A 26,140-nucleotide genomic window follows, 5' to 3' on the forward strand; every position below is an offset into this window, starting at 1 on the left:
CTCTCTCTCTCTCTCTCTCTCTCTCTCTCTCTCTCTCTCTCTCTCTCACGCGCGCGCTCTCTCGATCCATGGAACGCGTCCCTCGTTCGATCGTGCGCAAAATCGTCGCAAGGCTGCGTAAAAAGGTGAAATCGTCTTCGAACGCTTCAACGTTCAAGTTCGATGAAATGCTTTCGTCTTCGTTTCATCGATGAATTATTTTTCACTGGAAATAGCGGCGGAGAACGATCCAAGTTCGACGCGAACAAAGGGTTTCGCTGCCGGATTAAATTTAACGATTAATCGTAGCGCGTGTTCTCTCCCATTGGTAATCAAACGCGTCACGGCCGTGAAAGTGCTTAGATCGTTTGGAGTTTTACTTCGTTTCCGTGGTCACACCGCGATGGTTACAAATCGCTGGTTCGACCACCCGTATACCGTTGCCTTGTCTTTTTTTTTTCTCCATGTCGGAAACCGGGGTATCGCGGTAAAGCGGTACAACGAGAAATCGATGGTGAAAACGATTGCGCGAAACGCTTATTTCAACCGGTACAGCTTAAGTTTGGAAAATTAACTATTGGCGTTCGAATATGTTTTGTGCCCGTCCCGTGTACCCACCGACTTCCTTCAACGACAACAAAAATTCGTCCAGTTATTCATTGAACATCAGCTAATAACAGTTATCTCATAGAAAAAAAAAAGAAACTGTCATCGACCAACGATGATATTTGCTTACGTAATTATCGTGAGTTTCGCGTACCGTGGAAATTCACGAGTAGAAAACTCTCGACGAATCGAACGAATCTAAAGTCCAAGAAAAGTTTCCTCGAAAATTTAGACGGTAAAATTGTGAGAATTTTTCCAGCGTCCAGGCGCCGTATGGACCGTAGATTCGTACGATAAACAGGCTGCGACGACATCGCGTATACGTCAGTGTCTGGCACACATGAGTCATTCCGGGAGGGAACGGGTACGGGCGCTTGATGCGCCCACGATGTAGTCGGCCCTGTGCGGAAAGTGAGCGTAAATCGCCGAGATGTTCCGAAGATGGCCGAAGCGGAACGGTCGTGCGGCAGTCAAGCCCGAGCGATCCCCCGATCGCCGTCGTGCGTGCTGGTGCGGCAGGTACGAGGTACGAGTGTACGACGTACGACGGTCAGTAGTGGATTAGCGGTAACGGGAGCAGCAGCGCTAGCACGAAACGAGCAAGGAAAGGAGAAGAAGGTATGATCGCGCGAGTGATCAACGACGGAAGACATCGTCGAACGGGTAAATAACGGATCGTCGTATTTACCCAGTGCGGGAGAAACCGTTGCGAAACGAAGGTGTCCTGGATGCAAACGCTGGCTGCTCCACGGAATATGTACGTGCCGAAGGTGGGCGAGGGCCGTGCGAAAAAGTGGCGAAAACTGTGAGAGAGGTGCAGTGGCGGTCGTGGCGGTGGTGGTGGTGGCGGTGGCGGCGGTGTGGCGTTGCTGGTGCTACTTCGGTGTGTATGCGCGCGTGTATTGGTGGGACACGCACTTCGCCGGGGCCGTGGTTTCACGCTCTCTCTTTCGCTCCTATTCCGTCGTCCGTTCCCTCTTTCTCTCGCTCTTACCCCTCTATTCACCGCGACTATCCACCTCTTCGTCTCTCGCACGGAGGCCATCGTACCGAAAGCGACTGAGCCAGGCCAGCCACTACGCAAGATGGCTGTGTGTCGCTAACGAGAGGCCGACAAACCAAACGGGGAAAAGCCAACCCGGGGATAAACGGAACATGCTGCTACGTGAACATCGGGCCCGTCCCTGAAGAGAGAGACATTGGCCAAGAAGCGAGAGGTATGTTCATTTTTTACAACTCCAATTTTATCCGTTGCTTTGTTTCCGTTCTCGCTGGTTTTACGCGACACTGATCGTGTTTCCATCCCCTTCGCTCGTATACGCGCAGACGACGCTTTTTGGATATTTTCTCGAGGATCTTACGGTTGACAGGTCGCCGAACGTAATTCGGCTCGCGTTGCCTTACGCGTTCCCGAATTAGCAGAGCATACGTGGACTCTACCATCTCGCACGTTACCATCTACACGTACATCGACGTACCCGTGTTCCTTATGTGAAAAACGTAAACAAGTCAAAGCTCTGTCCTGGTGAATATCTTCTGGGCAACGCGGCCGATCTCGGAGCTCTCGTCCGATGAAAGTTGTCGGACCGAGGCGCTCCGTCGTGCCGTAGTTTCTTCTCGTTATTTCTTTCCCGACGGCAGCTTGTCAGCCTACGGTTCTCTTTCGAGATTACTATCGTCTCATCGTTCGAATGAACGACTATACAATCGTCCGAGTGATGCAATCGTAACGCGAACATCTGTTGCCGAAAGTCTGCAAACGGTGAACATAACCCCAAAATGTGTCGCTCTACGTACCGTGGCGCGTAGCAGATACGTGCTAGCCATGCTCCCGTCGATCTGCGCTTTCATCGACGACCGTCGATGTGTACGTACATGTAGATTCGAAACGTAATAAACAACTTTCATCATAAAACGTGAACTTTTCCAATCGTTACGTGGGCGAATCTCCGTGTACTCTGCGTTAGAGATGGACAAATTTTGATTCGAACGATAGGTGACTAAAATATGTTTTTTTAGATTCACTATAACTTTTAACTATTTGGTTGTCCCAAAAGTTTCTTTCGCTTATATTAATAAGTAATACATGCACAATATTTTATGTTTTATGTTACATTACTGAATTGTGCACGATTCATTTTGCTCCATTACTGTTACAACAAGAATATCTATGAAATTAGATTGTCTAGTTATATAAACACGACCACGTAAAATAATCGAGTGCAACTCGCGAAAGAAACTTTCGGGACAACCTAATAGATAACAATTTTATCCATCTCTGCTTCGCATCGAGTGACAACAATGTTCGACGAAATACGTTGCGCCACGAACATTTCGGTAAGACGGTGAAATTCTGCCGACGGAGCGAAAAATGTCTGCGTCCGAAGACGCAACCGACGGATAGGAATTATGCGACGGTCAAACTATGTCCAAATACGCCAGCTGGAACTGGCCTGGGTAGAAACTTTTCTCGATCGCGATTTTAACCTGTCAGACGATATTACACGTCGATTGTCAGCTATACGTATAGTGTGCGCCGTACTTCCTATCGACGGGACTATTGTTGATTTCGTTAGCTTCGTCGACGCTTGACGCGCGTAAGCTCGCGTGGAAACTTTCCATCCAGCGCGTCAACGTATTCGTTTCGCAGCACGCCTTGACGTACTTGACCATTTACCAATGCAACCAAACATGCCCTGAATTTCACACACTCGGCATTTAGTGGGACGTTTCGTTCGAAAATAAAACAATTTTTACAGAGTACAGGCACCGCGGTGTAGCGTTCGGTACTTTTGCTGGAGCGACGACACAATTCGGTTTATTATATCTGTTGTCGCTAAAATATAGTCCCATGGTTACGAACGATATTTCGTTACCGTCTCGAGACGAGAAACGTCCCCGTCACCGGATCGAACGTTGCAAACAAGTTCCATGACAAACGGAAAAGCCTTGCCTCAAAGTAGCAATTCCATTGTGTCGATGCACAAGTTCGCGTCGTTTTCTCTTGAACAGAATTTTATTCAACAACAAACAAGGAAGACGTATATTTGGAATAATATACATACACACACACACACACACACACACACACACACATATATATATATGTGTGTTATCAATAAAATCATAAATAATTTGTTGTCATATAGCCAAGTTTCGAGTGCACGAAAGGCAAGATTTTGCGTCGTTTACTCAACGCAAAAACGACGTTCGAAATTATTTCCTTTTGACAGGACGAGGAAAAGCAATTTCGAGAAAGAGAAAAAGTAACGTACGAGTAGTTGTCGTTTTCTCGCGGAACTCCGATTCAAAATCCAATTAGTTTCATCCATTTTCCCTTCCTCCTTCGAAGAACAATCGATAGATGCTCTATATTTTCGCGTCTGATTATCGTTTTCTAATTAGTGCTCTGCGTCTGAGGATTCGCGTTAACGGCACGATTGAGAAGTTATCGGACAGAATAAAGTTTGATTTCGTAAAACAGTTATCGAATATTTCGAGTATTCGCGTTACGAATGTGCGAATTTAAAATCATTTACAAACACCGATATAACTTATTTGCACTTGTTACAGTATATGGCCGCCGCCGTGTAGTGTACGTTACCCAAGATCGAAGAACGGAAAAGGAAAATTTCTGTCCACGTTGTGCATACTTTGTATTCCACGCAGTCACGAACAAGCAGCATTCTTGGTCAGGAATAAACGGTCCGTGTTACGTTCACGAAAATTTTTCGTCCGCCGAAACTTGACACGCTTCGCAGCGTTCCATTTGAGGAATATAAGCTGGGCACGACAAACCGTGCTTCCGTCGCAGAATAGTTCTGCTCATGGTGAAAACTTCGCCATGGTTCTCCTGCTATCCAATTACCGGTCCATTCATCGTTTACCCACCGTGGATCGTTGTTATTGTGAAACTATCTTGCGAGTATGCCGGCGACTATTTTTCGTTTTTATAAGACTTTAGTAATCCGATTACAATAAAGACTGTAAAAATAGAGTCTCGTTCTGCAGCAAGTCAGATGTGTTTATTCGCGTGTACGTTTCACGCGTTACAGCGCAGTAGAAGTATAGCCTAAAAGGGTACGGTCAGTATTCGCAAAGCGTTAATTGGAAAACTCCGTAACCGATGCGACTTTATCTTTTGTTGTTACTGCATCGTCGCGAAGAGAGCGGAATTTTACTGGTAGCGAGCGAACGAAACCTGTAATATATTTTATTGCGCGATATAATCTCGACAATCGATCGGCGCGAGTTTCTACGAAAAACGTTACTCGAAAACGTCCTCTTATATAATGTTGAGCAACGACGTATCGCCACGTGCTCTGTTATTTATTTACACGATGCTAGATTTATGCAAAAATTATAATTAGACCTCGACACAATGATAGTTTCGTATTACCGATTTGAGATAATTGTTTGCAATGCACCGGAAAGGATTCACTCGAAGTAACGATATTCGAGTACCGAAATATTCAAAGTTTATTCGTAGTATTCGAATAATCCCAGTTTCAGTTTAGAAACTCTTCGTAGTCCAGCTGGGAACAAATAGTCGCGTTAGCTCCGTACATGGTACAGAAATTCGCTGGAAAGTCATTACCCGGGCTTACGAACATCGTCTTGCTCCTCAAATTAGCATTGCCGTTTTATGCGGCATGATACAAACGAAGCCTAATGCGTGATTATTCAATTTGTCGGTGAACTTTTGTGCGCGCGATTACGAGTTATAAATACAGGACGTAACAGTAGACGTTTATGATCGCGATATTAGACGTTTAATTTACAACAACAGACGCGTTCGGAACCTTTTTTAAGTTATTCGAACTAGAGAATGGAAACTGTGTAACGCGATTAGACACGGAAAATACATTTTCTTTATATCCTCTCGTAAAGAAAAGATTTCAAACTAAACCTTAGCAAATGAAATCGTTACGTACGACGCTTTGACCGTTTGCTTTAATTTCTCTCCACTTGGAAATTAAATCTCGGGCGACCTATGTCCGTAAGACGTTTTTATCTTGTTTTGCTGTAGATTTACTCTTCGCAGAGTCATGCATTTGGCACATGGTAGCAAAGTGCAAACTGGCTGTAGGATCGAGAGGAGTTTAACCCCAGGAGTGCCCGGTGTACCGTTTTCGTCCATTCGCGTTCTCAAGGGACCAATTCGTATCTTTCTCGTCGAAGACGAGTCATCTAGGACCTACAGACTCTAGGTCGTGCAGTTTCTTCGTGATTCATTGACGACTCGTTGTTTTCTCTCGCCACACTTTTTACAAATCAATTTTTTTCACGCGGTCACTTTCGGGTTTCCCAGTTTATCTAGCAATCTGCTTGACTCATAGGTCTTTCGCGTGCAACTATACAGGCGTGCGAAGGCGGCCGTGGATCGTAAACGCAAGCTCGCCGGGCGAACTTTCGTTGCTTCCTTCGCGCAACCACGTCCAATGACTCATCGGACGGTGCGAGCAACGAGGCTCTCCTATCGCAATGAAAACAATAGCTGTCCGTGTTTAGAAAGTCACAGTGGCGAATCGTCATTCGCGAAACTGACCGTAAAAAGCCGTGTTCAGATTATTTACAGACGAACAGCAGAAACGACGTAGTGGATGGTAGATGGACGAGGTTCGCCAATCGTTTCTGCTAGAAAATCTAGGATCGCTGTCAGCAGAAATACGATAGAGTCGGGAAAAGTTTTGTATAATAAGTAATGTCTTTGGGGAGCTCATCGGTAACGGTTATCTAGCAGATCCTGTCTTAGGCATTACTCGTTTGTCGAACAGTTTTCAATTATTCGACAGTTGATCGATGTGTGCATAATTAGTTTAAACAGATTGTTCAAACCATTAATAGCGTCACGTGTACAGCAAGAACTGTTGGACAAGCGTTACCGATGAGTTCGACTAGCAGATGTATTTGTACTAACGTTCCTGGCGTTATCGTTATTTTGTTATATAAACAACGCTTTTGTTATCGAAAAGTACGGCGTTCTGCAAGCGATCGTAAAGAATTTCGCGTAACAAAGTACATGTTGGATAAACTGAAGAATATGGTAGTCAAATATACGTGTGTATAGTTACCAATGTATACTCATCTATGGCCAAAACTTCGTTTGTATAATCAATAATGATTAATACCGAAGCGTTGTTGCTAAAGATTACCCAATCGGCTCTACTATCGAGTTTATTTAAAGCTATTAGCGTTACCGAGTCATAAACTTGATTACAAACCGTACAAATTTCTCAACTATCTTTCTCGTGTAAGAGCAAATACTCTTGACTGGAAAGCTCGAAACTTTGAAACGACAACAGACGCGATGCAACGCATTGTTTGCTACACGGGACCCAGCCGTGTCGTTATTCCTGACTTTGTAAGCTATCGGACGAGTTGCTTTCGGAGATAAGTCTAGATCGAGCAGTCGCACGTCAGCGACCGACGCGACTTTTTTTGCATTGTAAAGTTTGCTCGTTGATTCGTGGATGCTTATCATCAAGGGTACACGAGCGAGCCTGGCGTTCGATGATTCCGTTTGCTAACGCGCACGATTGACATCGTACGTAATTTTTCGTTCGTTCCAGAACGAAGAAAGACACGACGCGATAAAGGTTGACCGGTTGCGAGTAAACTGAAACTTACATCCATTGTGTCAAGCGCAGGACTGTTACGTAAAGTTGCTCCTTTTATTAAGACGTTACGTATCGCGGATGGTTCTGCGTTCGAAAGACGTCGAGCACTTTTCCGTCGACGGCCTCGATCAACGTCACTAGATGTAAAGGAGCACGAGGATGAAAGTGAACAATTTTTACTTAAACGAATCGCAAATTTGTGAATTTCGACGCGAATTCCTCGGCTGGTTGACCTGGCCCGCTTCTCAACCAATCTCTCCACTTCTCGAAGCAATTTGGCATCCATTAGAACCATATCAGGTTATCTGCGTGTATCAGTTTAGCAGAACCCTCTCTCTCTCTCTCTCTCTCTCTCTCGCCAGGCGTCGAGACGGTTAGCATAAACGTAACTGTACTTCGCGGTACCGTAGATCGTTATAATACCAAGCAACACTATTTCTGACAAGCAGCACTGCAATTAGAGCACGTCGTGCACGCGGATATACGAAGACAGGACGAAGGAAAACAAAGAGAAAAAGAGGACGCGTGATACATAAATCGTGGGGGCGGAACCGAATCGGCGATCGAAAGTTTCCAAAACACTCGTCGCTACGAATCGATCACGCGGCTAGTCTGGATATTTTGTCGCGTTTTTGTTGTCCGAAGGCTAGGGAGCGTCGATGGACAAACTCGCGAATTTTGCGCACACGAGCATTGTTTTTTCGCGATCGATAAGAGAAAAAACGCGCGTGTTATCTTATCGGTAGTTTAATTTCGTAAACCAGGCGTCGCCTTTCTAAACCTCTCGGAGATTAGATCTTCTCAGGATAAGAAGGAGAATACCGTTGTCTTTCGAAAGTAGCTGAAGTTTCCGTCCCGCTAGGACCAATTTTGTGCAACGAAGCGGGCCCGTTCGATAGGCGGCTTCGATCACCGTTGCGCAAAATGTTATCCATGATCGATTACCGAGTAGTCGGCGAATAAGGTTAATAATTGGCAATTAATACGTTTAATCGTATTGTTACGTTTGTATCCATGCGCCATCCGATTACGGAACCTAATGTTCCTCGTAACTACTTACATAACTTACAAGAGTATGGCTTCACGAATCTATTTTGTATATCATCATTCTGCACCAAAGGTATGCATACGTAATTGACCGAAACATCGACAAATCGAAAATAAATAAACGTTTAGCCCTGCTCTTTGTAATCAAGTAGTACATTTATGTCCGTACGTGTCGTGTACGATTAGCTATCCAAATGTCAGTTGTGCGCAATGGTTACAAAGGCAATCGTAACGTGAAAATGTATCTTTCTCTGTCGCGACTATTTCGACCGCCAACGCGCGGAAACCCGATACATTTTCGGTAGATGCCTTTTGAGTAGAGAGCCCAGTGAGATAAAACCGGCTCGAATACGTATTTCGAACCGAGGGACGAGTACCGAAATATTTCGAGTAGCACGGCAGGGAAAATGTATCGTTCGAACGATCGGGATTCATCGAGTTTCGCTCGGTTTGTGTTTCGAATGCTCGACCAGTACTCCGTTTTTTAGAGTCGCTGGCCCGAATCTCCGTAGAACCATACAAAGACACGCGTACGCGAAGGAGACGAAAATATTCATAGTCATCGTCGTCTCTTAGCGTGTACTTTTTATATATCGTATGCGGCAATAGCTGGCTGTGGTCTCTCGGTTCGCCTAATTCAGAACAACACGATGGTCGCGTGTCCCCCTCTTCTGTTCGCAATTCTCGTCTCGGCCGTCGACACTACTGTTCGTGCGAACATCTCGCGGTAAAAAAATATCCTCGTCTATGGAAAAATTGATTCGCGTCGGTTTCAAAACAACGTAAAACTATCGAATATCTTCATTTCTCAAGACTCGAAATTCGAAAACTAGTGCCGCGGCGAACATAACAACAAAAGATTCGGGTTCGAACGTGCATCCAACGATCGGGCTATGTGGAGTCGGGAAAAGAATCGACTTGAGAGTCCTCCCGCCAGTTGCTCTGTCGAGAAGGCACCTTTTCTTCCTCTTACCGCTTTGACCTGATGGCTTGGATGCTCACAGTTCGACGGTATGAAATGAAAGCAGCGATGGGATCGAGTATATTGCAATGTATATTTGTTTTTAACACGTTGACTGCCACACGCATATTCTCGAAAATTTCTGCTGGGACTAAATATTATTTAGACTATTGGAGACTGCATAATCAAATATTTATCGTGGTATTTGTTTTTGTATCTTCATCAATATTCATGAATTTTATTTAAATAGATTTACTTTGATGCTTAACTTTTGGAGTTATTTTTTTTTTAATTTTTCAATGAAAAGCATCGTCACTCATATACGGGTGACGTGGCGATCAACGTGTTAATGGATATCGGTGCGACAATGAGAGACGTAGGCGATTCGTTCCACGTAAAATCGCGCGCTACCAACGGTATAACGTTTTGGGTCTTGGCGAAATTTTAATATGTTATAATTTCGTTTAGCGATATTTAAACGTATCTCGAAGGATTTGTCGAGACGTTGAAAACTGTTGTCCTTTCCAGCAGCTCTCGCTTGAACAAAGCGACGAACGAAACGGTCGAGTAATAAGCGTTGTGTCCGTTTGTAATTGCAGGGAATGTGTGACATGTTCATCCAAACACAGCAGACGAGTAGCGTCAACGGCAGCAGCAGCAGCAGCAGCAGCAGCAGTAACAACACCGTTCACCACCACAGTAAAAAACGCAAGTTGGAGTACAACGTGAGTCAGCCGGTGATCCAGCACGCATTGGTTCAATCGACCGGCGACTACCAATTAGACAATACCGGGCTGCAGCAACGGTACTCCGTGAACGGTGCTAATACCGCGTTTAGCTCGCTGCACAACAATAATGCGCTGCAGAAGAGTAGCCCGAACCAACAGACTCTGGTACGAGCCTCGACGATCAAGCTCTTAGACACGTACCAACGCTGTAGCCAGAAGGTTGGTGCCGCTTCCCGCGATCTCATCGCGCCGATAAAACTCTCTTTTCTATCCCGACCCGTTGCGATCGTGATCGTGATCGTGATCGTGATCGTGTCGAGGAAAGTCTCGGACCGCCGCGTCCCTCTCCGTCCAGGGGGCCACCGACGTTAACGCTGCACAGCCCATCTAATCGAGATGGATGTTTGAGATTGCCTCGCTCGCGATTAGAAGTTCGTAATCGCGGTCGATAATGTATTCGCGAATATGTGCCTCGGATTATCGATACACGCTCGATGGGACCGCTCGAAACGGCTGTAAATCAGACATGGACGAAACTCTTATCTACGTGCAAATTTCGAATAACGAATGGAAGATGCACAACTTTCGATATGTTATTCGTTAAAAAAAAAAAAAAACCTGCGATTTGATTTGGAATAGAACAGATCATACGTGTAAATTTTGCGAATTCATTGTCTTTTAAAAATTCTGGCGTTTTCATCGTTCGTCATCTATCGGTCGAATAAAAGTTTTGTCCATTTCTACTGTAAATAAGCGTTAACGCCGCGAAGCCCTGTTTCGTCTAGCGTTGAAAAACAAGTGGACAGAGACTTCCTTCCGTGGCGTCGATAACGATACCACAGGTTCCACGTATTTCGACGGAAACGCCGAACGAATCGACGCTAAACGCATTAAGATGCTCGAGGCTTTCACAAGCTGGATTCTTACGTCGGGATACGTTGACCTTTAAATCCTAGGGACTATATTTTCAAATGTCTTGTGCCATCTCCGCTGTGTCGTTCGTCTGTAGACGATTCTTCGTAAATTGCTCCTATTCCAATCGACTAACAACGGACACAGTTGGATTCCCCACGATTGTACATTTCAAGATTTCATTTAGCTGTTTGGGCGATAACGAACCTCATCATCCTCTGCTGCGTTTGTCGCCGCGTGTTTCTCAACGTTCGTGTCGCTCGTTTCCGCGACTAGTCGCAGCACGACATTCTGTTTACTGAAAATAGTGCCTGCTTTTTACTTCCTCGAGCGGATACGGCAGTTTCATTTTACGCTGTTTATCCGTTGCTCTGGTTTGGCTTTAGTAGATAGACGCTTTTTATGGAAATTCTACTTTCAAAGTCTATAATGTACCGACTGTCCAAATTTTAAGTTTTCTAAACTATTAGGTTGTCCAGAAAGTTCGTGGCAATTTCTAAGAAAAATTCAAAAACACATTCGAATTTTAATATATATTTATTGAATTACATAGGTGCCATTTTGTTACGCAACCTTTCCACTTTTTAAGAGACGTATACATGTTATTTGTTTTCAACTATTCCAATATATTCAGACCTGTACCACCTACCAAAAATCGACATGAACTTTCCGGACAACCCAATGGATACAAACAATGTATCTGCAGGGCAATGATTGACGTCCGGTAGCTAGGGATTGCCATTTTCGATGGATCAACTTTCACAAAGGTAGTCTTGCGTTCTGTAAAGTCGTAAAATACCTTCCGTCTTTTGTCCATGTTCGTCTACCTTACTTAACAACCTCGTGCGTCTACGTTCGGTATTCCTTGGAAGTAATTACATACGAACCGAGGAGGCCATCGGTTTCGTTGCTCGTCGATCAGAAGTGGTGTATCGCCGACATGGATGTACGGTCGTTTGCCAGGTAACTTCTTCGTGTGGCGTAGTTGCGTATCGATTACGCTTCAAGGCTTCCATTTCATATTTCATGACGGTCATTGCGACGTATATACTTCCGCCGGGCGAGCGATTCGCGACGCTCGGTACGCCTCGGCGCCGAAGATTCTCTTCGAAACGACGACGATCGATAATCTCGGATAAAGCTCTTTCGTCTGATCATGGAAGATACCTATCCCTTTCTCATCTCTTCCGTTTCGACTAGCGGCGATGTTTCAGCTTCTGTCGCCAACGCATACGAGTCATCTGTTCAATTGAATTTCAACAACCGCGCGCACACATGACCGATAAGATATTGCATCGATTCGATGGACACGTGTTCCAGAACCAGAGCTTGCACTCGCGTGCGTGTGTGCGTGTGCCTGGGTATTTTGTGGCTAACTCTTAAATGTCGGGTTCCAAACCCTGTACGCTCACTCCGTTGTGTACACATTGCTTATATTCATCCCTCCCCAACTAAAGCTACGGAAACTATTGTCTACCATGTCTTAACGTCCAAAAATTTTTGTATAAGGTGTGTTCCTCCTACAGAGAAAAACTTGGTCGAGGGAGGGTAATGGTGACAGTCTGGCAGTCCATTCCGCCAACGCGACGAACGCAGTGGGTAGTACTGTAGTGTCGCAGCACCATAATCAACAACAACAGCTGCAACAACAACAACAGCAGCAGCAACAACAACAGCAGCAGCAGCAGCAACAACAACAACAACAACATAAGCAGACAGGCATGACGGCGCACAGCAAGCAAGTAACCAACGCCGCCAATGGAGGCGGTGGCAGCAACCCCCAAGGCGACGGAGATTACCAATTGGTTCAACACGAAGTTCTTTATTCTATGACCAATCAGTACGAAGTACTCGAATTTCTAGGCAGAGGTACTTTCGGACAGGTACGTTCCCTTTCAAGTACTCATAATCTACGAGTACGATAGATTTTGTTCGTCGATGTCTAAAGAATTATTTTGTTTCTCGACAGGTCGTGAAATGCTGGAAAAAGGGAACCAACGAGATAGTGGCCATCAAAATTTTGAAGAACCATCCATCGTATGCGCGCCAAGGTCAGATTGAGGTAAGTTAAAAGACTACAGCGTTGTATCGAAGGACGATCATTCACGGCCACGTTAAAATACAATTTCGATTGCACGCAGGTCTCCATCCTGTCTCGACTTAGTCAGGAAAATGCGGATGAGTTCAATTTTGTGCGCGCCTACGAGTGTTTCCAGCATAAATCCCACACCTGCTTGGTCTTTGAAATGCTAGAGCAGAATCTGTATGATTTTCTGAAACAAAATAAATTTTCACCTCTACCCCTCAAATACATCAGACCGATTCTCCAACAAGTACTCACTGCTCTTTTGAAACTTAAGGTGAGTCCCGTTGGGTGTTTATTATAACTATATCATATGTCACTCGCAACGATCAATTGTATAATCATACGAATGTACGTTTGTAGCAATTGGGGTTGATTCACGCGGATCTTAAACCAGAGAACATCATGTTGGTGGATCCAGTACGCCAGCCTTACCGTGTGAAAGTTATCGATTTTGGTTCGGCCTCTCATGTGTCGAAAGCTGTCTGTAACACGTATTTGCAATCGCGATACTACCGTGCGCCTGAAATTATTCTTGGACTTCCGTATTGTGAAGCGATAGATATGTGGTCGCTCGGCTGTGTAGTTGCAGAATTGTTTCTAGGATGGCCTTTATACCCTGGTAGCTCGGAATACGATCAAATTCGATACATAAGTCAAACGCAAGGCCTACCAACGGAACACATGTTAAACAATGCCAGCAAAACAACTAAATTCTTTTATAGAGACATGGACAGTAAGTCTATCGTTTAATAAGGATAATAATGCCGTGTCGTGTCAAAAGAATATGATCGGTTAACGATGAATCGTTTGTAGGTACATATCCGTTTTGGCGATTAAAAACACCTGAAGAGCACGAAGCTGAAACTGGTATCAAATCTAAAGAAGCAAGAAAGTATATTTTTAATTGTCTCGATGATATTGGTCAAGTTAACGTTCCGACCGATCTGGAAGGTGGTCAACTTTTGGCTGAAAAAGCAGATAGGAGGGAGTTCATTGACCTCTTGAAGAGGATGCTCACAATGGACCAGGTAGTAATATCTAATTCATGCTTTAATCGCTCTCAGAGATAAGCTGCCGATTATTTATTTTTTATATATGTAAGGTATTCTTTGTGCACTATATATTCTTGATTTTACAGGAGCGTCGGATAACACCCGGAGAGGCTTTGAACCACGCTTTTGTCACTCTAGCTCATTTAGTCGATTATGCACACTGTAACAATGTCAAAGCTTCCGTCCAAATGATGGAGGTTTGCCGACGAGCAGGTGATTTTACAGCAAGTCCAGCGCATCATCAAGCTCCACCAGCACCTCAACCACCTCCGCCAACATCATTGGTAGCTAACTTTGTGCCAACGACAAATGGCAGTGCTGTTACTTTCACCTTTAACAATCAGTTGACCAATCAAGTGCAGCGATTAGTCAGAGAGCATCGTACTGCTCAAACAGGATACGACAATCTGGTTAGTAAATACATTATTTTCGTTATATACATCGTTACTTCCGTTTATTACACGATTTTTTTTTATCATACTATATTCTTTCTTTTAGTATCAAATATACAGTAACAGTAGCCGACGCGCAACTCAGTACAGTAGCTCATCTAGCGGATCGAATAGTGGTCGAAACGGAGTACACGACTTTCCACATCAATTGGTGCCTGGTCTGCTTTGTCACCCACCCAGTTATCAGACGATGCCAAGTCCTGCGAAACACGTAGTTGTTGCTCAAGTAAATGTGATATTAATTTTAATTGCGATCGAACATGTTCTCGTAAATTCTTTTACGATCGTTTAATTACGCTACGTGTTCTCCACAGCCTCCGCAAGCGCAACAAGGACCTCTGCAGATTCAACCATCCATCATATCGCAGCAAGCTGTCGCCGCGGCGGCTGCGGCTGCTCAACAACAATACGCGGCGGTACCTGTTTCTATGGTAGAAACTGGGCGTCAAATGTTGCTAACGGTACGTAAGTTTAAATAGAAACGAGTTTCGGATTGCTTGCGAAACGTTAACGAATAATATTTTCGTTTTTCTCAACGCAGAACGCTGTACAAACCTCTTGGCCCGGCGGAAGCCGTCAAATGGCTGCTATTGTACCATCATGGCAGCAATTGCCACCGCAACATGCAGCCATACAGCAGCCATTACTGAGCGATGCTGGAGATTGGGGAAGACCTCTTATCGTAGACAGTTCTGCTATCTTGCAGGTAGGCCTGATAGAATTAATTGTTCTACCGTATCGAGTGAACAGTCCTTTAACTAATTTCCCTTGTTTTGGGGAAGGATCAGCGGCCAGTATTTCCTGTCACGGAGGTTTACAACACCAGTGCCCTCGTCGAACATCCGTCTCAAGGTTGGGGTAAACGTACCGGAACGAAACATCATCAACATCACGTGACGGTACCCCAACAGTCTCAACATAGGCACGAACATAAGAAAGAGACGCAACAATTGAGTCCCGTGAAAAAGAGGGTAAAAGAGAGCACACCTCCGAGCAATATGAGACGACATTCTCCTACGAGCGGTCATTGGCAACAACAGACAATGCAACAGCATCATTACAGTGGCAAACACGGCAACAGCCATAACGCAGAGCATCATCAGGTGACATCTGGTCGACAACAAACCATCACGATTCACGATACACCATCGCCGGCAGTCTCTGTCATCACGATCAGTGATAGCGAGGACGAAACACCTGGTAAATGGTAAGTTACCATTTGTTATTCTTCTTACAGTAGAACATTCGAACGTAGTTAGAAGAAACTATAGCCCATTCTCATAAAATTGACCGGAAGACAACTTCGAGTTATGGATGTAACGAAACCGCTGTTACACTTAACTGATAATTAGTGTACTGTTATTTTGCATCGTTAAAAGTTTTATATAGCTTTGTTGATATAGAAGTATCATCACTCGATGTATCATATACAGATTGTTCTAGTCCTCTTACTAGTATTGTTATTAGTAGAATAGAAAGTAGTGGAATTATGCATGAATATCATTGACAGCTGTGGAGATCGTCAATGCGGAGCCTGTCAAAATTTGGCAACTCGCCTGTCTGGCGATGGACGTCCAGTCCGCGAGGAAGTCATCCGAAGGTATATTACTGTAACTGAATAATTACAAAGCACACGATATATTCTATCAACCGATCGATTAACAATCGTTAAAAACATGACATAACACGCAACGTTTGCACATATCTTGTGCAATTGTTGTTTCGAGCAGTAACGCACTTGAAGATGTTAAGAGTTGTTATTTGAAAATTTCCAGGAATAAATAATCGCGTGCACCATGTTTCGAAAATATAGGCAACTTAACGCTACGCTCGCGGAAGCTTGGAGTGTCGATTGTCTCGACCACAAGATAATAATACCATGACTTGCAGCTCTAACGTTTAATATCATTTTGACATATTCGATGAAATCTGCTACACGAGTTCAAATCGGATTATCAACTATTCTATGCGTAACTAAACGCATTCGTTTTTAATTTCAGTACGCAGTCGACACCACGCGTAGTCCAACCGATGCAACAGACTCATTCGAGTAGTCAGTCCCATACCAACGGACACGTTGTAGCGCACAGCTCCTCTCAGAGAGCGCAACGAAAAAATATTATCAGTTGCGTGACAGTCGGTGACAGCGACGGTGAAGCTAGTCCAGGCCGAGCGCATACTCATCTATACCAACATTTACCGCAGCATCCTCAGCATCAGCAGACTACGCAGTTAATTAAACATGAACCTCAGCAACAACACCACGTCAGCAGGTAATCAGCTTGACCGATTAAAGTCGTAATACTCGGTCGATATATACGCGTCAAGTGACGTCAATCTATTGTTCGTTGCAGCAGCAGCTCCGTATATTCTTCTCAATCGCAAAAGAAACGATTATTGGCAAAAGTACAGTCCGAGTGCAATATGGTAAATGTTGCGACGAAGCCGGAGCCCGGCGTTGAGTACCTTGCTCCACATCCGTGTCACGCGCCAGCTTGCAAAGAGCCACCGACCTATCAGGTTAGTTTTTCATGTAAATTTTGCTTTCGACTTTGTCGTATTCTTTTCGTTACGCTATTCCGTACGATCTTCGTTCCTTTTCTCTTTCCGTTATTAGTATTATTTATAACAACAATCGACTTACGGGCATATCGAAGAAAACAACGACGATGATTCTGTCCGCACCTATCGGTTTATATATCCCCCCCTTTCCCTGTTTTAGTAATCTTTCTTTTGGAAATGTTTTTCTAGGATGATGCCTATGACATGCATGACTACTTCTTGCAGTATGTGACCACGAGTAGCGCGCATCCGCATCTTCAAGAACAGCACATCGTGTACACGACCGGCACGGACAAGCGGGTATCATGGCCTGGAAAGAGAGCCGAGTACAAGCACGAGTACGTTCAACCGCCAGCTGCACATTCGAGAGACCACCAAAAATGGGCGGTCGCCAACACTGTGCATCAGTATAGGTGAGGATCGTAACGCATGACACACTTAAACATGTATACATACACGTACACGCTCGCACCGATACACACGAAGCATGTAGTATATACGACACATCGATCTAGAAAAGAACCTAACGAGAAAAGGATACATCTCTAGACACGAGTGAGAATTCGTGTGCACGTAATTATCGAGATTGCATGTAGGTTTTTCTCTTTGATTGAGAAATGACCAAACCGATGACTGGGTAGTTCGTATTTGTACGCTGTTAAGACGAGCAGAGTAAACATCCGGGCAAGTAAATAGCATGCGAATTTCTCTTATGATACATTCCAACAACCAAATCAAAAAATACAATCGGACCTCCATAACTCGAATCTTTTTGAATTAGAACTTTACTCATTTCCATTTATAATCTTGTTGTTCAATTTAACATCTTTGCTGTTCGCGGAAGTGTAACAATTCAGACGATAAACGAGTGCAATAGGTTTCACTATCGTCGAAATCGTTAATTACGAGTCGTTACCAATGTTTAACTCCTCGCAAGTGAAACGAAATTTGACTAAACTTACGAACTTGCCGAGATCCGATTGTACACGAGAAAGGAACTAAAAACGAACGAATGGAAAAGGATCGAAAACAATTGTTGATTCTGTCGGTTTGGTCTCTAGTCCTCTGCTTATAAGAGTGACATTTTTTACAGTAAGTAAAGGACGCATGGGAATTGCATAACGAAGGGTTGGATTTTGTTTTGGGTTTTGTAGGCAGAGCCAGGTGGTGGGTTCGGCAGCCCATCCGGGTCATACCCACAGTCATCATGGGCATCCGGCCCACCTGAGTCCTGGGGGCGGTGGCGGGGGCAGAAGTCCTGCAGGGGGACCTGTAATAGGAAGTGCCCAGCACCTGGGACAACCCCTGTACCAGGAGTACGCCCATGTGCGTTCAAGAGCCCATGCCGTGCCACCCCCGGTGTACGTTACCGCCGCGCCTTCTCAGGCTCCTACTGCTATCCAGCAGCAACAAGTGCCCACCTATCAGGGATTCACACCCGGGTGGGTACCTAGACACCTAGTTGATGCATGCATGTGTGTACCATTTATTATATTTTCGTTCTAGCCATAGTATCAGTTCAGTATGTTATCTTGTGATCGTTCGTAATTGTTGTAACGATTAGAACGGTGTGTTCCCATGCCATTATTATCCTACTTCATTTTTATGGCATGCAACGAATACCGTTCGCTACGGAACTCGATCGGATAATCGATAACCTTTTTTTTTATTGAGGTGCACGTACAACAGTGGCGGATCTAGACTTATCGGAGCCTGTAGATAATTACTTTAAAGACTCCTTTTCTTTTCCGACAAAAGCTACGTTTACACTGTCTGCAAGAATATCAAATTATTTGTTCAAGAACTCTTTTTCAAAGTTTCCTTTTGATAAAATAAGCTTCATTTTATTCATAGTAGATTTGCCCCTGACATACGTTGTTGTTCCTTTGATTTGTTTAATCGTTGAATTGGCATGCGACATCGTTATAACCAGGTCAAACCATGAGTAATGTTGTCGTGCTATGCCGCTTCGATACGTCGAAAACATCTGCCGTTTATTAATTGATAATCCGTTAACCGATGTTTTCTGTGACCGTATTTACGAGACGTCTTTCTGTTAACGTAAAACAACTATGCGTTCATTGCATACAATTCATAATTCGTTTGCACTTCGTATGTCAAATTCGGATACTTGAATTAATTTCCTCCAGGCTTTTTCAAGTAACATGGATATCATTATTCACAAAAGCAAAGTAACGCACGACATTACTTGTAAAATGACCTGTTATGTAGGGTAGTCTTTTTAAATGGGAACTACCTTCGTTACTTGTAAATATAAAAAAAAAAATCTTTGTATCTGTTCTGTCGCATAGTTATATCAAAGTATTCCCATTTAAATAGTCCACTCTGTATAATCTGTACAAAATGGAACGTTAGCTGTCTGCTTGGAGAATTTTGCTGACATTTCGTAATTGAAAATTTTGCATCAATGTATCTTGAATGTGTACAAAAAGTAATGAAATCACCTGTCGATTACTCGATCCAATCGAATGTATTAGCTATTATTTATAAAACTGTGTGCGTGTAGAACGAAGTAATTATCATATAAGAAATCAAAATGTTTCATTTATTCTTTTTTTTAGAGCTTTATGGACAGTTTCTAACGTTGATTATCCCGTTTTTTACAGCTCCTCTCCATTAACGTTGTATGATTCTAGTCGAGCGTTGCCACCACCAGCTCATCACAGCTCGGCCAGACCGTTGCTCGCGAGTCATGCAGCGCACCCACTGCCTGCACATATGCAGCCAACGGCCGTATACGGATTGGCCCCGCTTTCGCCGGCCAAACATCAATATCAACCTTCTGGTTTGTGGTTCACCGAGTAAATTGTATCTCTTGCCTAGCTAGAAAGGGAAGATATCAAATGGCACACGAAAATTTACGCGTTACCAGATTATAAAAAAGATGATCGAACGAAAGGAAAAAGAAAACCCACCAGATATATCCTATCCATTCATTCCTCGCGAACTTTCTACTAGCGAACGAAGGGAGCCCTTCGCGATACTGATGCTGCTATCGACCATACGCAATGAAAACCCATTATAAGGCTTACAAGAAAATTCACGACTGAAAGTGACTCGATCGAGTCCCAAACCAACGTAGAAGTCGCTCTACAACATTTCACTTTCTGACAATCCGTCCTAAGCAGCGATTGCTCCTTTCAAAACTGCCCGTCTGTTAACGAATCGAGATATTCATCGTTTCGAACGTATCGAAAGCAGACGAACGAACATGATACGAGGATTGGATTAAGTGATGGTTTCGTTGATGTTTCATTACACCCATTTGGTGTTGGGAGAGTTATCTTTTTCGTTTCGTTCGATGAAACGAGGTTGCATGTCGATGAAAAGTACAAAAGAAAAGACGACAGAAGGCGAGAGAGAGAGAGAGAGAGAGAGAGAGAGAGAGAGAGAGAGAGAGAGAAGGCTTTTTTATGCTTTCCGTCGCGCAACACTATTTCCTCAGTGAACCATTTCCTATGGTGATTTGTTATATTTGTATTATTTTCTGAACTATTACTTTGATAGTACACCGATCGACGTACAATTTTGTCCGGCTTAGACGGCGCATGTTATATGTATACGTGACAGAGTATGTACGCATATGGTACAGTATTTGTTGAGAGGTGTTGTCACGATTTTTATTTAACAGCGAGAAAATTTCATCTACTCGTTCAAGACGTCCGACAACTTTTCAGAAAATACTGTACACGTGTATTTCGTACTCAACGTTTCCTGACTTTTGGGAGGGCGAATGTAGTTATCGCGCCAAAGAAAATTTTACTAGGACGTTACGAAAAGATGATTAATTAGGCGATTTCGCTCGAATTCGCAAAAACCAAGGGAATTAATGCGCAATTTAAGCAGATAAAACCGGCGACGTTGGTGATTCGGTAAAACTGTATTACTTTACCGTAAAACGGCAAACGTAATTTATTGAACCACCGCGTTGAAATGGGGCATATAAATGCATTTCTTTTACGATGATACGTCAAACACGTATCATACACAATTGTTTTTAATGCTCGGTGACAAAGTTATCTTTGATTCGGTAGAATTTACGGTCATTCGGCGGCGGTGATATTTTATTGCTTTCGCCTGGTTAAATTTCGACCTGGCTAGAAGGTTTTTGTTGTCGAGCGCAACGACAGGCTTGAACGTTTCAAACGTTCTCTTTTCAAAACGTGGACACTTTTCAATTGTACGCGGACATACGTACGTATATACACACGCATCTATACGCGGTATATCGATTAATTGTAAAAATGTGTTTCGAGTTTTATCGTTCTAGGTTTATTTCAAACGGTCTCAAGTATGTTTATGTGTCGTAATAACTAAACAATCTTGAGACGATACCGTTAATATACGGAAATAATGCGTGCAGTTAAGTTTAGAATCGAATACCTCTTACGTTTCGATTCAAATGGTGAGAGATTGATTGTGCACGGTAATTTGTATTTGACAAAAGCTGTGTCTCCTCGCAGCAGCCTCACTATTTATTTTAATCTCATAATGAATCATATCATCCCGTCGCCGTAACTACTAATGGTTATTATTACTATTGCAATTAGGTATCGCTGATTTTAAGATTGCCAGCAGTTCGCAATTTCACCTATTTTTGTAGATATCACGTTCTAGGTGAAATTACGTGATAGGATTGTTCAAGAATGAAATTCGCATCGGAATCGTGCATGTTTGCATTAACGTTCGATTCTTTTTTCTATATCGTATTTCAACGTTTTGCATTTCACCGAGGATTGTAGCTTTAAAAATGTACACGTAGGGTACATTGCACAAATCCGTGGTATACAATTTATCAGTGCGATCCAAACATGGCCAATTAGGACTCATTGAAGTGCTAAACTGAATTTCAGGAGGGATTAGAATTGATTCGTAAAACATATTTTCAAATACAGTTTCTATCGAAAAGAAGTCTTCATTGCATGTATTACAATATCGAATAATACACAAACACACATACACACACACACACACAAAATTAAATACACTTTCTTCGTTATACATTCTATACACTCTGACGTGACGAACGCGTCGATGAGTGCATGTTTTTAGTGATTTCTTCTTGTCTGTTCCCCTCGTCGAATCATGTTCTTCCTTCTTGCACTTTTTCACGACATTATAAACAAAAGCGATGTTTAAATGTCTATTTATAAAGTGTATTCATAACGTCGAACGAGCTACATCACGTATACACGTGAATATCCAAATTATCGAATTGTACATACTTATTGCGAATGGCTCTCTTCCTAGATTTCGATGTTTTTGCAGCTGTAAAATGTTAGGTCGCGCATACCATTCGTTTACTCGTAACGCTTAAAAAGATAAAAAAGGAAAGGATAAAGATTTTTTCGCGTGTCGACGCGTATCTCGTGTTTTTTAATGGAATGACGCTTAGGCATTGTTTTGCTAATTATTTTGTATACATAGCTGTATGATAACTTGTACGAGATATTAACTGTGGTACGTTGATTAAATAGAGTGATCCATGTCCAGAGTTTAATTAGAAGTATTTTACATGTAGAGCGCGAGTGTGACTGAATGAAAGGGAGTTCTAGAGATAGAAGGGATAAAAAGAATGCTACGTAGAGAAAGAGAGAGAGGGAGAGAAAGTTACTAAGTGAAATTTTAAATACTTTACCACAATATCGCAAGACTAAAAGAAATTTACAACATTTGAATAAATACTAAACGATGACGCTATTAATTTGCTACTTTCGATCGATAGGATATAGACGTTGATATCGCTATTAGGAAATAACTGTTACGTGACAAATTTTCTAACAGTAATTATTTGTTTCCATATTATCAAATTTGTGCAGCGCGTCTACCAATACCAATTGGCTTTTCCGATATTTTTCTTTCGACACACACGTACACACACAAAATAAAATAGAAAAATTATATGTAACCAAGTCGATGTGCCTGTTTAATCATACTTACGATTAATTATATTTAACATTTACATATTTACTGCTATCGAGGGAGAGTAAAAGGCGACGACGAAAGAAGGGTGCGCGCCTCTTTTTCGGTGCGTCATGAAAGAGTTGCAGTACAGAAAAAAAAAGAAAAATAGAATCAACGTGAATTAATTAACATACCAGCAGTTTTGCGCACTTACGTGTGTATGTGTGTATATATATATGTATGTATGTAATGTATGCTTCCATAGAGCGTAGGAGGTTGTATAGCATAGAAGAAAACCTACCTTCTCTTCTCGCATATCGCGAGATAAAGTCATATCCTTAGATTTCACACACTTTTACTACCGTAAAGAAGACCATTGTTAGTGATAATATACGTGCGTGTGTACGCGCACATATGTATGTGTGTATGCGCGCGTACTCGCGCGTGTGTATGTATAGAAACAGTTTTGTTTTATTCCTTTGCGAATCGATACATTGGACAAACACACACATTACACGGTGTACACGCGACAGTCGTACGAATATAGTCATTTCTTATGCTTCATTTTCGCCTCTGTGTACATATTCGGACGTATATTTAGATATATACGTGTCACTAGTTGTAGGTGGAAGTTTTCTCAGTCAGGTTTTCGTTTCTTTCATCCAAAGAGCAAGTTTTGACTGACGATGCAAGAATTTTGTAAAACATTAGCATTAAGAACTGTAATTATCGCACCGTAGTTCGGATTAACCACAGATTAGATTATTTTATTATTACATTCACCGTTGTTAATAGCGTGCTGTGGGGCATACAAAGTATTCTCTGTAGATTTCATTCTAAGTACTAGCGTTTGAAGTCAAATATCGATTACTGTCTAATGAGTAGAAAATATTGTGGTCGATGTATTACTAATAACAGCTTTTGGGTTTACAAAGTGTGGTGTATACGCTACTCGCGCATGGTCCTATGTTATAATAATAGTAGTTTCTCTCTTAGATGTAGATCGTCAGTCAGTACAAGCTCAAGAGTCATGTTCAACGCAGTCATCGTTACTTTTAACACACATTTTTGCTGTACGGCTTAGAAGTAAGCGCGTCGCTGCAACGGGGAGTATCTAATTAACACATAGTAGATGCTATTACTATATATACGTGTATATATACGCGGGAAAACAAATTGACTAAAAAAGAAAAAAGTATACCGTAAATTGTATCGATGGTTCTAGTTGTGATATTTTATTAAATATTATGTAGCGTGGATATTCGTATAGCGAATATTGTTTCGGTCAGGCCTTTTTGAAATGGCCAAACGTGTACGCGGCGTAAAATGTAATCACGTATGGAAACGTATAATCATGATGTTAACGATCCAGAAGATTACACGTTACCGCAAATTTGTCACTTTCGATCGGACGATAGGACGCGTTATTTTGTTTGCTCGCCAACATCCACTCGATCAATCTTACGTATCGGAGTATTCTCGTTAACGTGGCGTTTATCCTTTTGCCGTCGATTATCCATTTGCGACAAATCGAAGACTGTTCGCGATAGGCCCTCGCTGCCACGTTGCCACTCTAAAACCGACGACTGACTTGCAACGGAACATTTTAATGTAACGCGAGCATTCGCTTAGTTTGACGGACTAACGAGCGACGAACCGAGCCGTTCTTGAGCTCGATCGTGCTCCGCTTGGTCTGTCGGTTTTTTCACGAACCTCTTTGATCGTCTACTTTTCACTGAACTGAGTAACGTTGTAATGTAACGTTGGTGTCGAACCGTACAATTCGTGCCGAGCAGTTACATTACAGCGTTCTGTTGCAAGTCAGTCGCCGGTTTTAAAACCTGCTAAAGGAAACAAATGTTTTCAGCCGATACCATTGATTTCACGCGTGTCGAGCGTAAGTCTAACAGTCGTGTCTTCCTTTCGGGTGACACGATGATACACGGAGACAAATACACATACACGCATACATATACTGAAAGCTATTATAGAGATAGGATTATTTTAATCGTTTTTAAATTTGTACATACGTTTCTTATCGCATCAGGGGACAGGGGGAGCGAAGTGATTTATTAGTGTAGGTGTAGTGCCTAAAATGTTGTAATGAGATTGTGTCCAATAGTGAGTATATTTAGCGTGGAATCTCTAACGATCGGTCGGGATCTTCATACAAAAGGAAATACGAATGAAAGAGAAAATAATCGAAAAGAGGAGACATGAAAGAGTAGTCGTAGAAAGATACGTGATAAGGGTGAGGCTTTTCTTGAAAGTAGGTTCCGAAACACAAAACGAAAGGACGTTCGGCGACCGAGTTTAGTACCGTTGGAAATGCCCGATACTCGCGTTGAAATGGCCAGAACCGAGGATAAAATACTGGAATCAAAGGGGGCAGATGCATGAAAAAAGATTACGTTTTTTCGTGAACTTGGAACGTTCGATCGCGTTGTATGGGATAGTTCGTATAAAGTTATTATACATTATCACTGTAAACAGAGTAACTGACATTTTTGAGGAATAGATAATTTAGTTATAAATATAGTGAGAGAATAACATATTTTTGGAGTTACTACTAGAAAATTGATATTGTATTGTGCTCTGTGAGTTCTTAAGCGTTTGTCTTCTTGCGTTCTTTGGACTTTAATCGTCGGAAATTGCTCATCACAATCAGACCACATTTACACCAAAATAAGGAAAATTAAGCAGCGATCGTACCACCATGATTGCGCGATCAACACGATTGTTCTGAATTTCGGTAGAAGTTTGCTCACGATCTCGCAGAGTAAATGGTACGCGCGTTAGCGCGAGAGAAATTACAATAGTTCGTAATTTTTAAAAGAAAAAGGTACACAATTTTTTCGAAATTTTAAAACGATACGACGAATCTGTTTGTCCGCTCTCCGTACAATGGTTCGATAGTTTTCTCGATGTATATAAATGAGAGTAAATGAAGTCCGATTAGGGGAAGCAAGATCGTAAATGATAGATCGCGCGGGTAAATTAGGATAGAATCGATGATTCACCTATCTGACTGTTCTTCGATGTTCTTAATGTTCACTATTACACTATGATAATGTCGCAAATTAATATTAACGGTGTTATTTGTATTATATATATACGTTCGTCGACTTACGCATAATGCTATGCAATTAAACGATTAAGCGATAGATTTAACAAGGAGGTAAATATTCGTGTACAAAAAGGAAAACATAC

At 42.6% G+C, this 26,140-nt stretch overlaps 1 protein-coding gene and 1 long non-coding RNA gene across 14 annotated transcripts in view; one reads left to right on the forward strand and one right to left on the reverse strand.

The window, feature by feature from the left end:
• Window positions 1-19: 19 nt before the first annotated feature.
• On the forward strand, window positions 20-23,096 carry LOC128887769 (homeodomain-interacting protein kinase 2). Of its 13 annotated transcripts, none has more exons than XM_054144067.1 (18): window positions 20-1,802; window positions 9,813-10,160; window positions 12,380-12,736; window positions 12,823-12,915; window positions 12,995-13,213; window positions 13,300-13,672; window positions 13,753-13,970; window positions 14,078-14,401; window positions 14,490-14,669; window positions 14,758-14,904; window positions 14,985-15,149; window positions 15,226-15,650; window positions 15,954-16,043; window positions 16,444-16,716; window positions 16,801-16,963; window positions 17,195-17,418; window positions 18,160-18,480; window positions 19,633-23,096. In XM_054144067.1, the coding sequence occupies exons 2-18, from the start codon at window positions 9,816-9,818 to the stop codon at window positions 19,829-19,831; spliced, it is 4,116 nt and encodes a 1,371-aa protein (XP_054000042.1). In that variant the 5' UTR covers window positions 20-1,802; window positions 9,813-9,815; the 3' UTR covers window positions 19,832-23,096. The 13 variants fall into 13 exon arrangements, with proteins under 13 accessions (XP_054000042.1, XP_054000051.1, XP_054000044.1 ...); XM_054144069.1 differs by having other exon boundaries at window positions 21-1,802; window positions 16,798-16,963; window positions 19,663-23,096; XM_054144071.1 differs by having other exon boundaries at window positions 21-1,802; window positions 16,798-16,963; window positions 17,231-17,418.
• Window positions 20,629-26,140, reverse strand: part of LOC128887778 (uncharacterized) — a 70,219-nt gene continuing 64,707 nt past the window's right edge. The window contains exon 2 of the long non-coding RNA XR_008460098.1: window positions 20,629-24,643. This is a non-coding gene — a long non-coding RNA (uncharacterized LOC128887778). The remainder of the gene's footprint in view (window positions 24,644-26,140) is intronic.

Source organism: Hylaeus anthracinus, unplaced genomic scaffold (assembly GCF_026225885.1).
Source record: "Hylaeus anthracinus isolate JK02 unplaced genomic scaffold, UHH_iyHylAnth1.0_haploid 11989, whole genome shotgun sequence".
NCBI classification, from domain to species: Eukaryota; Metazoa; Arthropoda; class Insecta; order Hymenoptera; family Colletidae; genus Hylaeus; species Hylaeus anthracinus.

What these genes read in the sequence shown, in the direction of transcription:
- LOC128887769 (XM_054144065.1), top strand. Translation starts at nt 9,816, where the DNA reads ATGTGTGACATGTTCATCCAAACACAGCAGACGAGTAGCGTCAACGGC. An exon ending in CGCGAGGAAGTCATCCGAAG is followed by an intron (nt 16,044 to 16,443) that starts GTATATTACTGT and finishes TTTTAATTTCAG; the next exon opens with TACGCAGTCGACACCACGCG. An exon ending in AACACTGTGCATCAGTATAG is followed by an intron (nt 17,419 to 18,159) that starts GTGAGGATCGTA and finishes TGGGTTTTGTAG; the next exon opens with GCAGAGCCAGGTGGTGGGTT.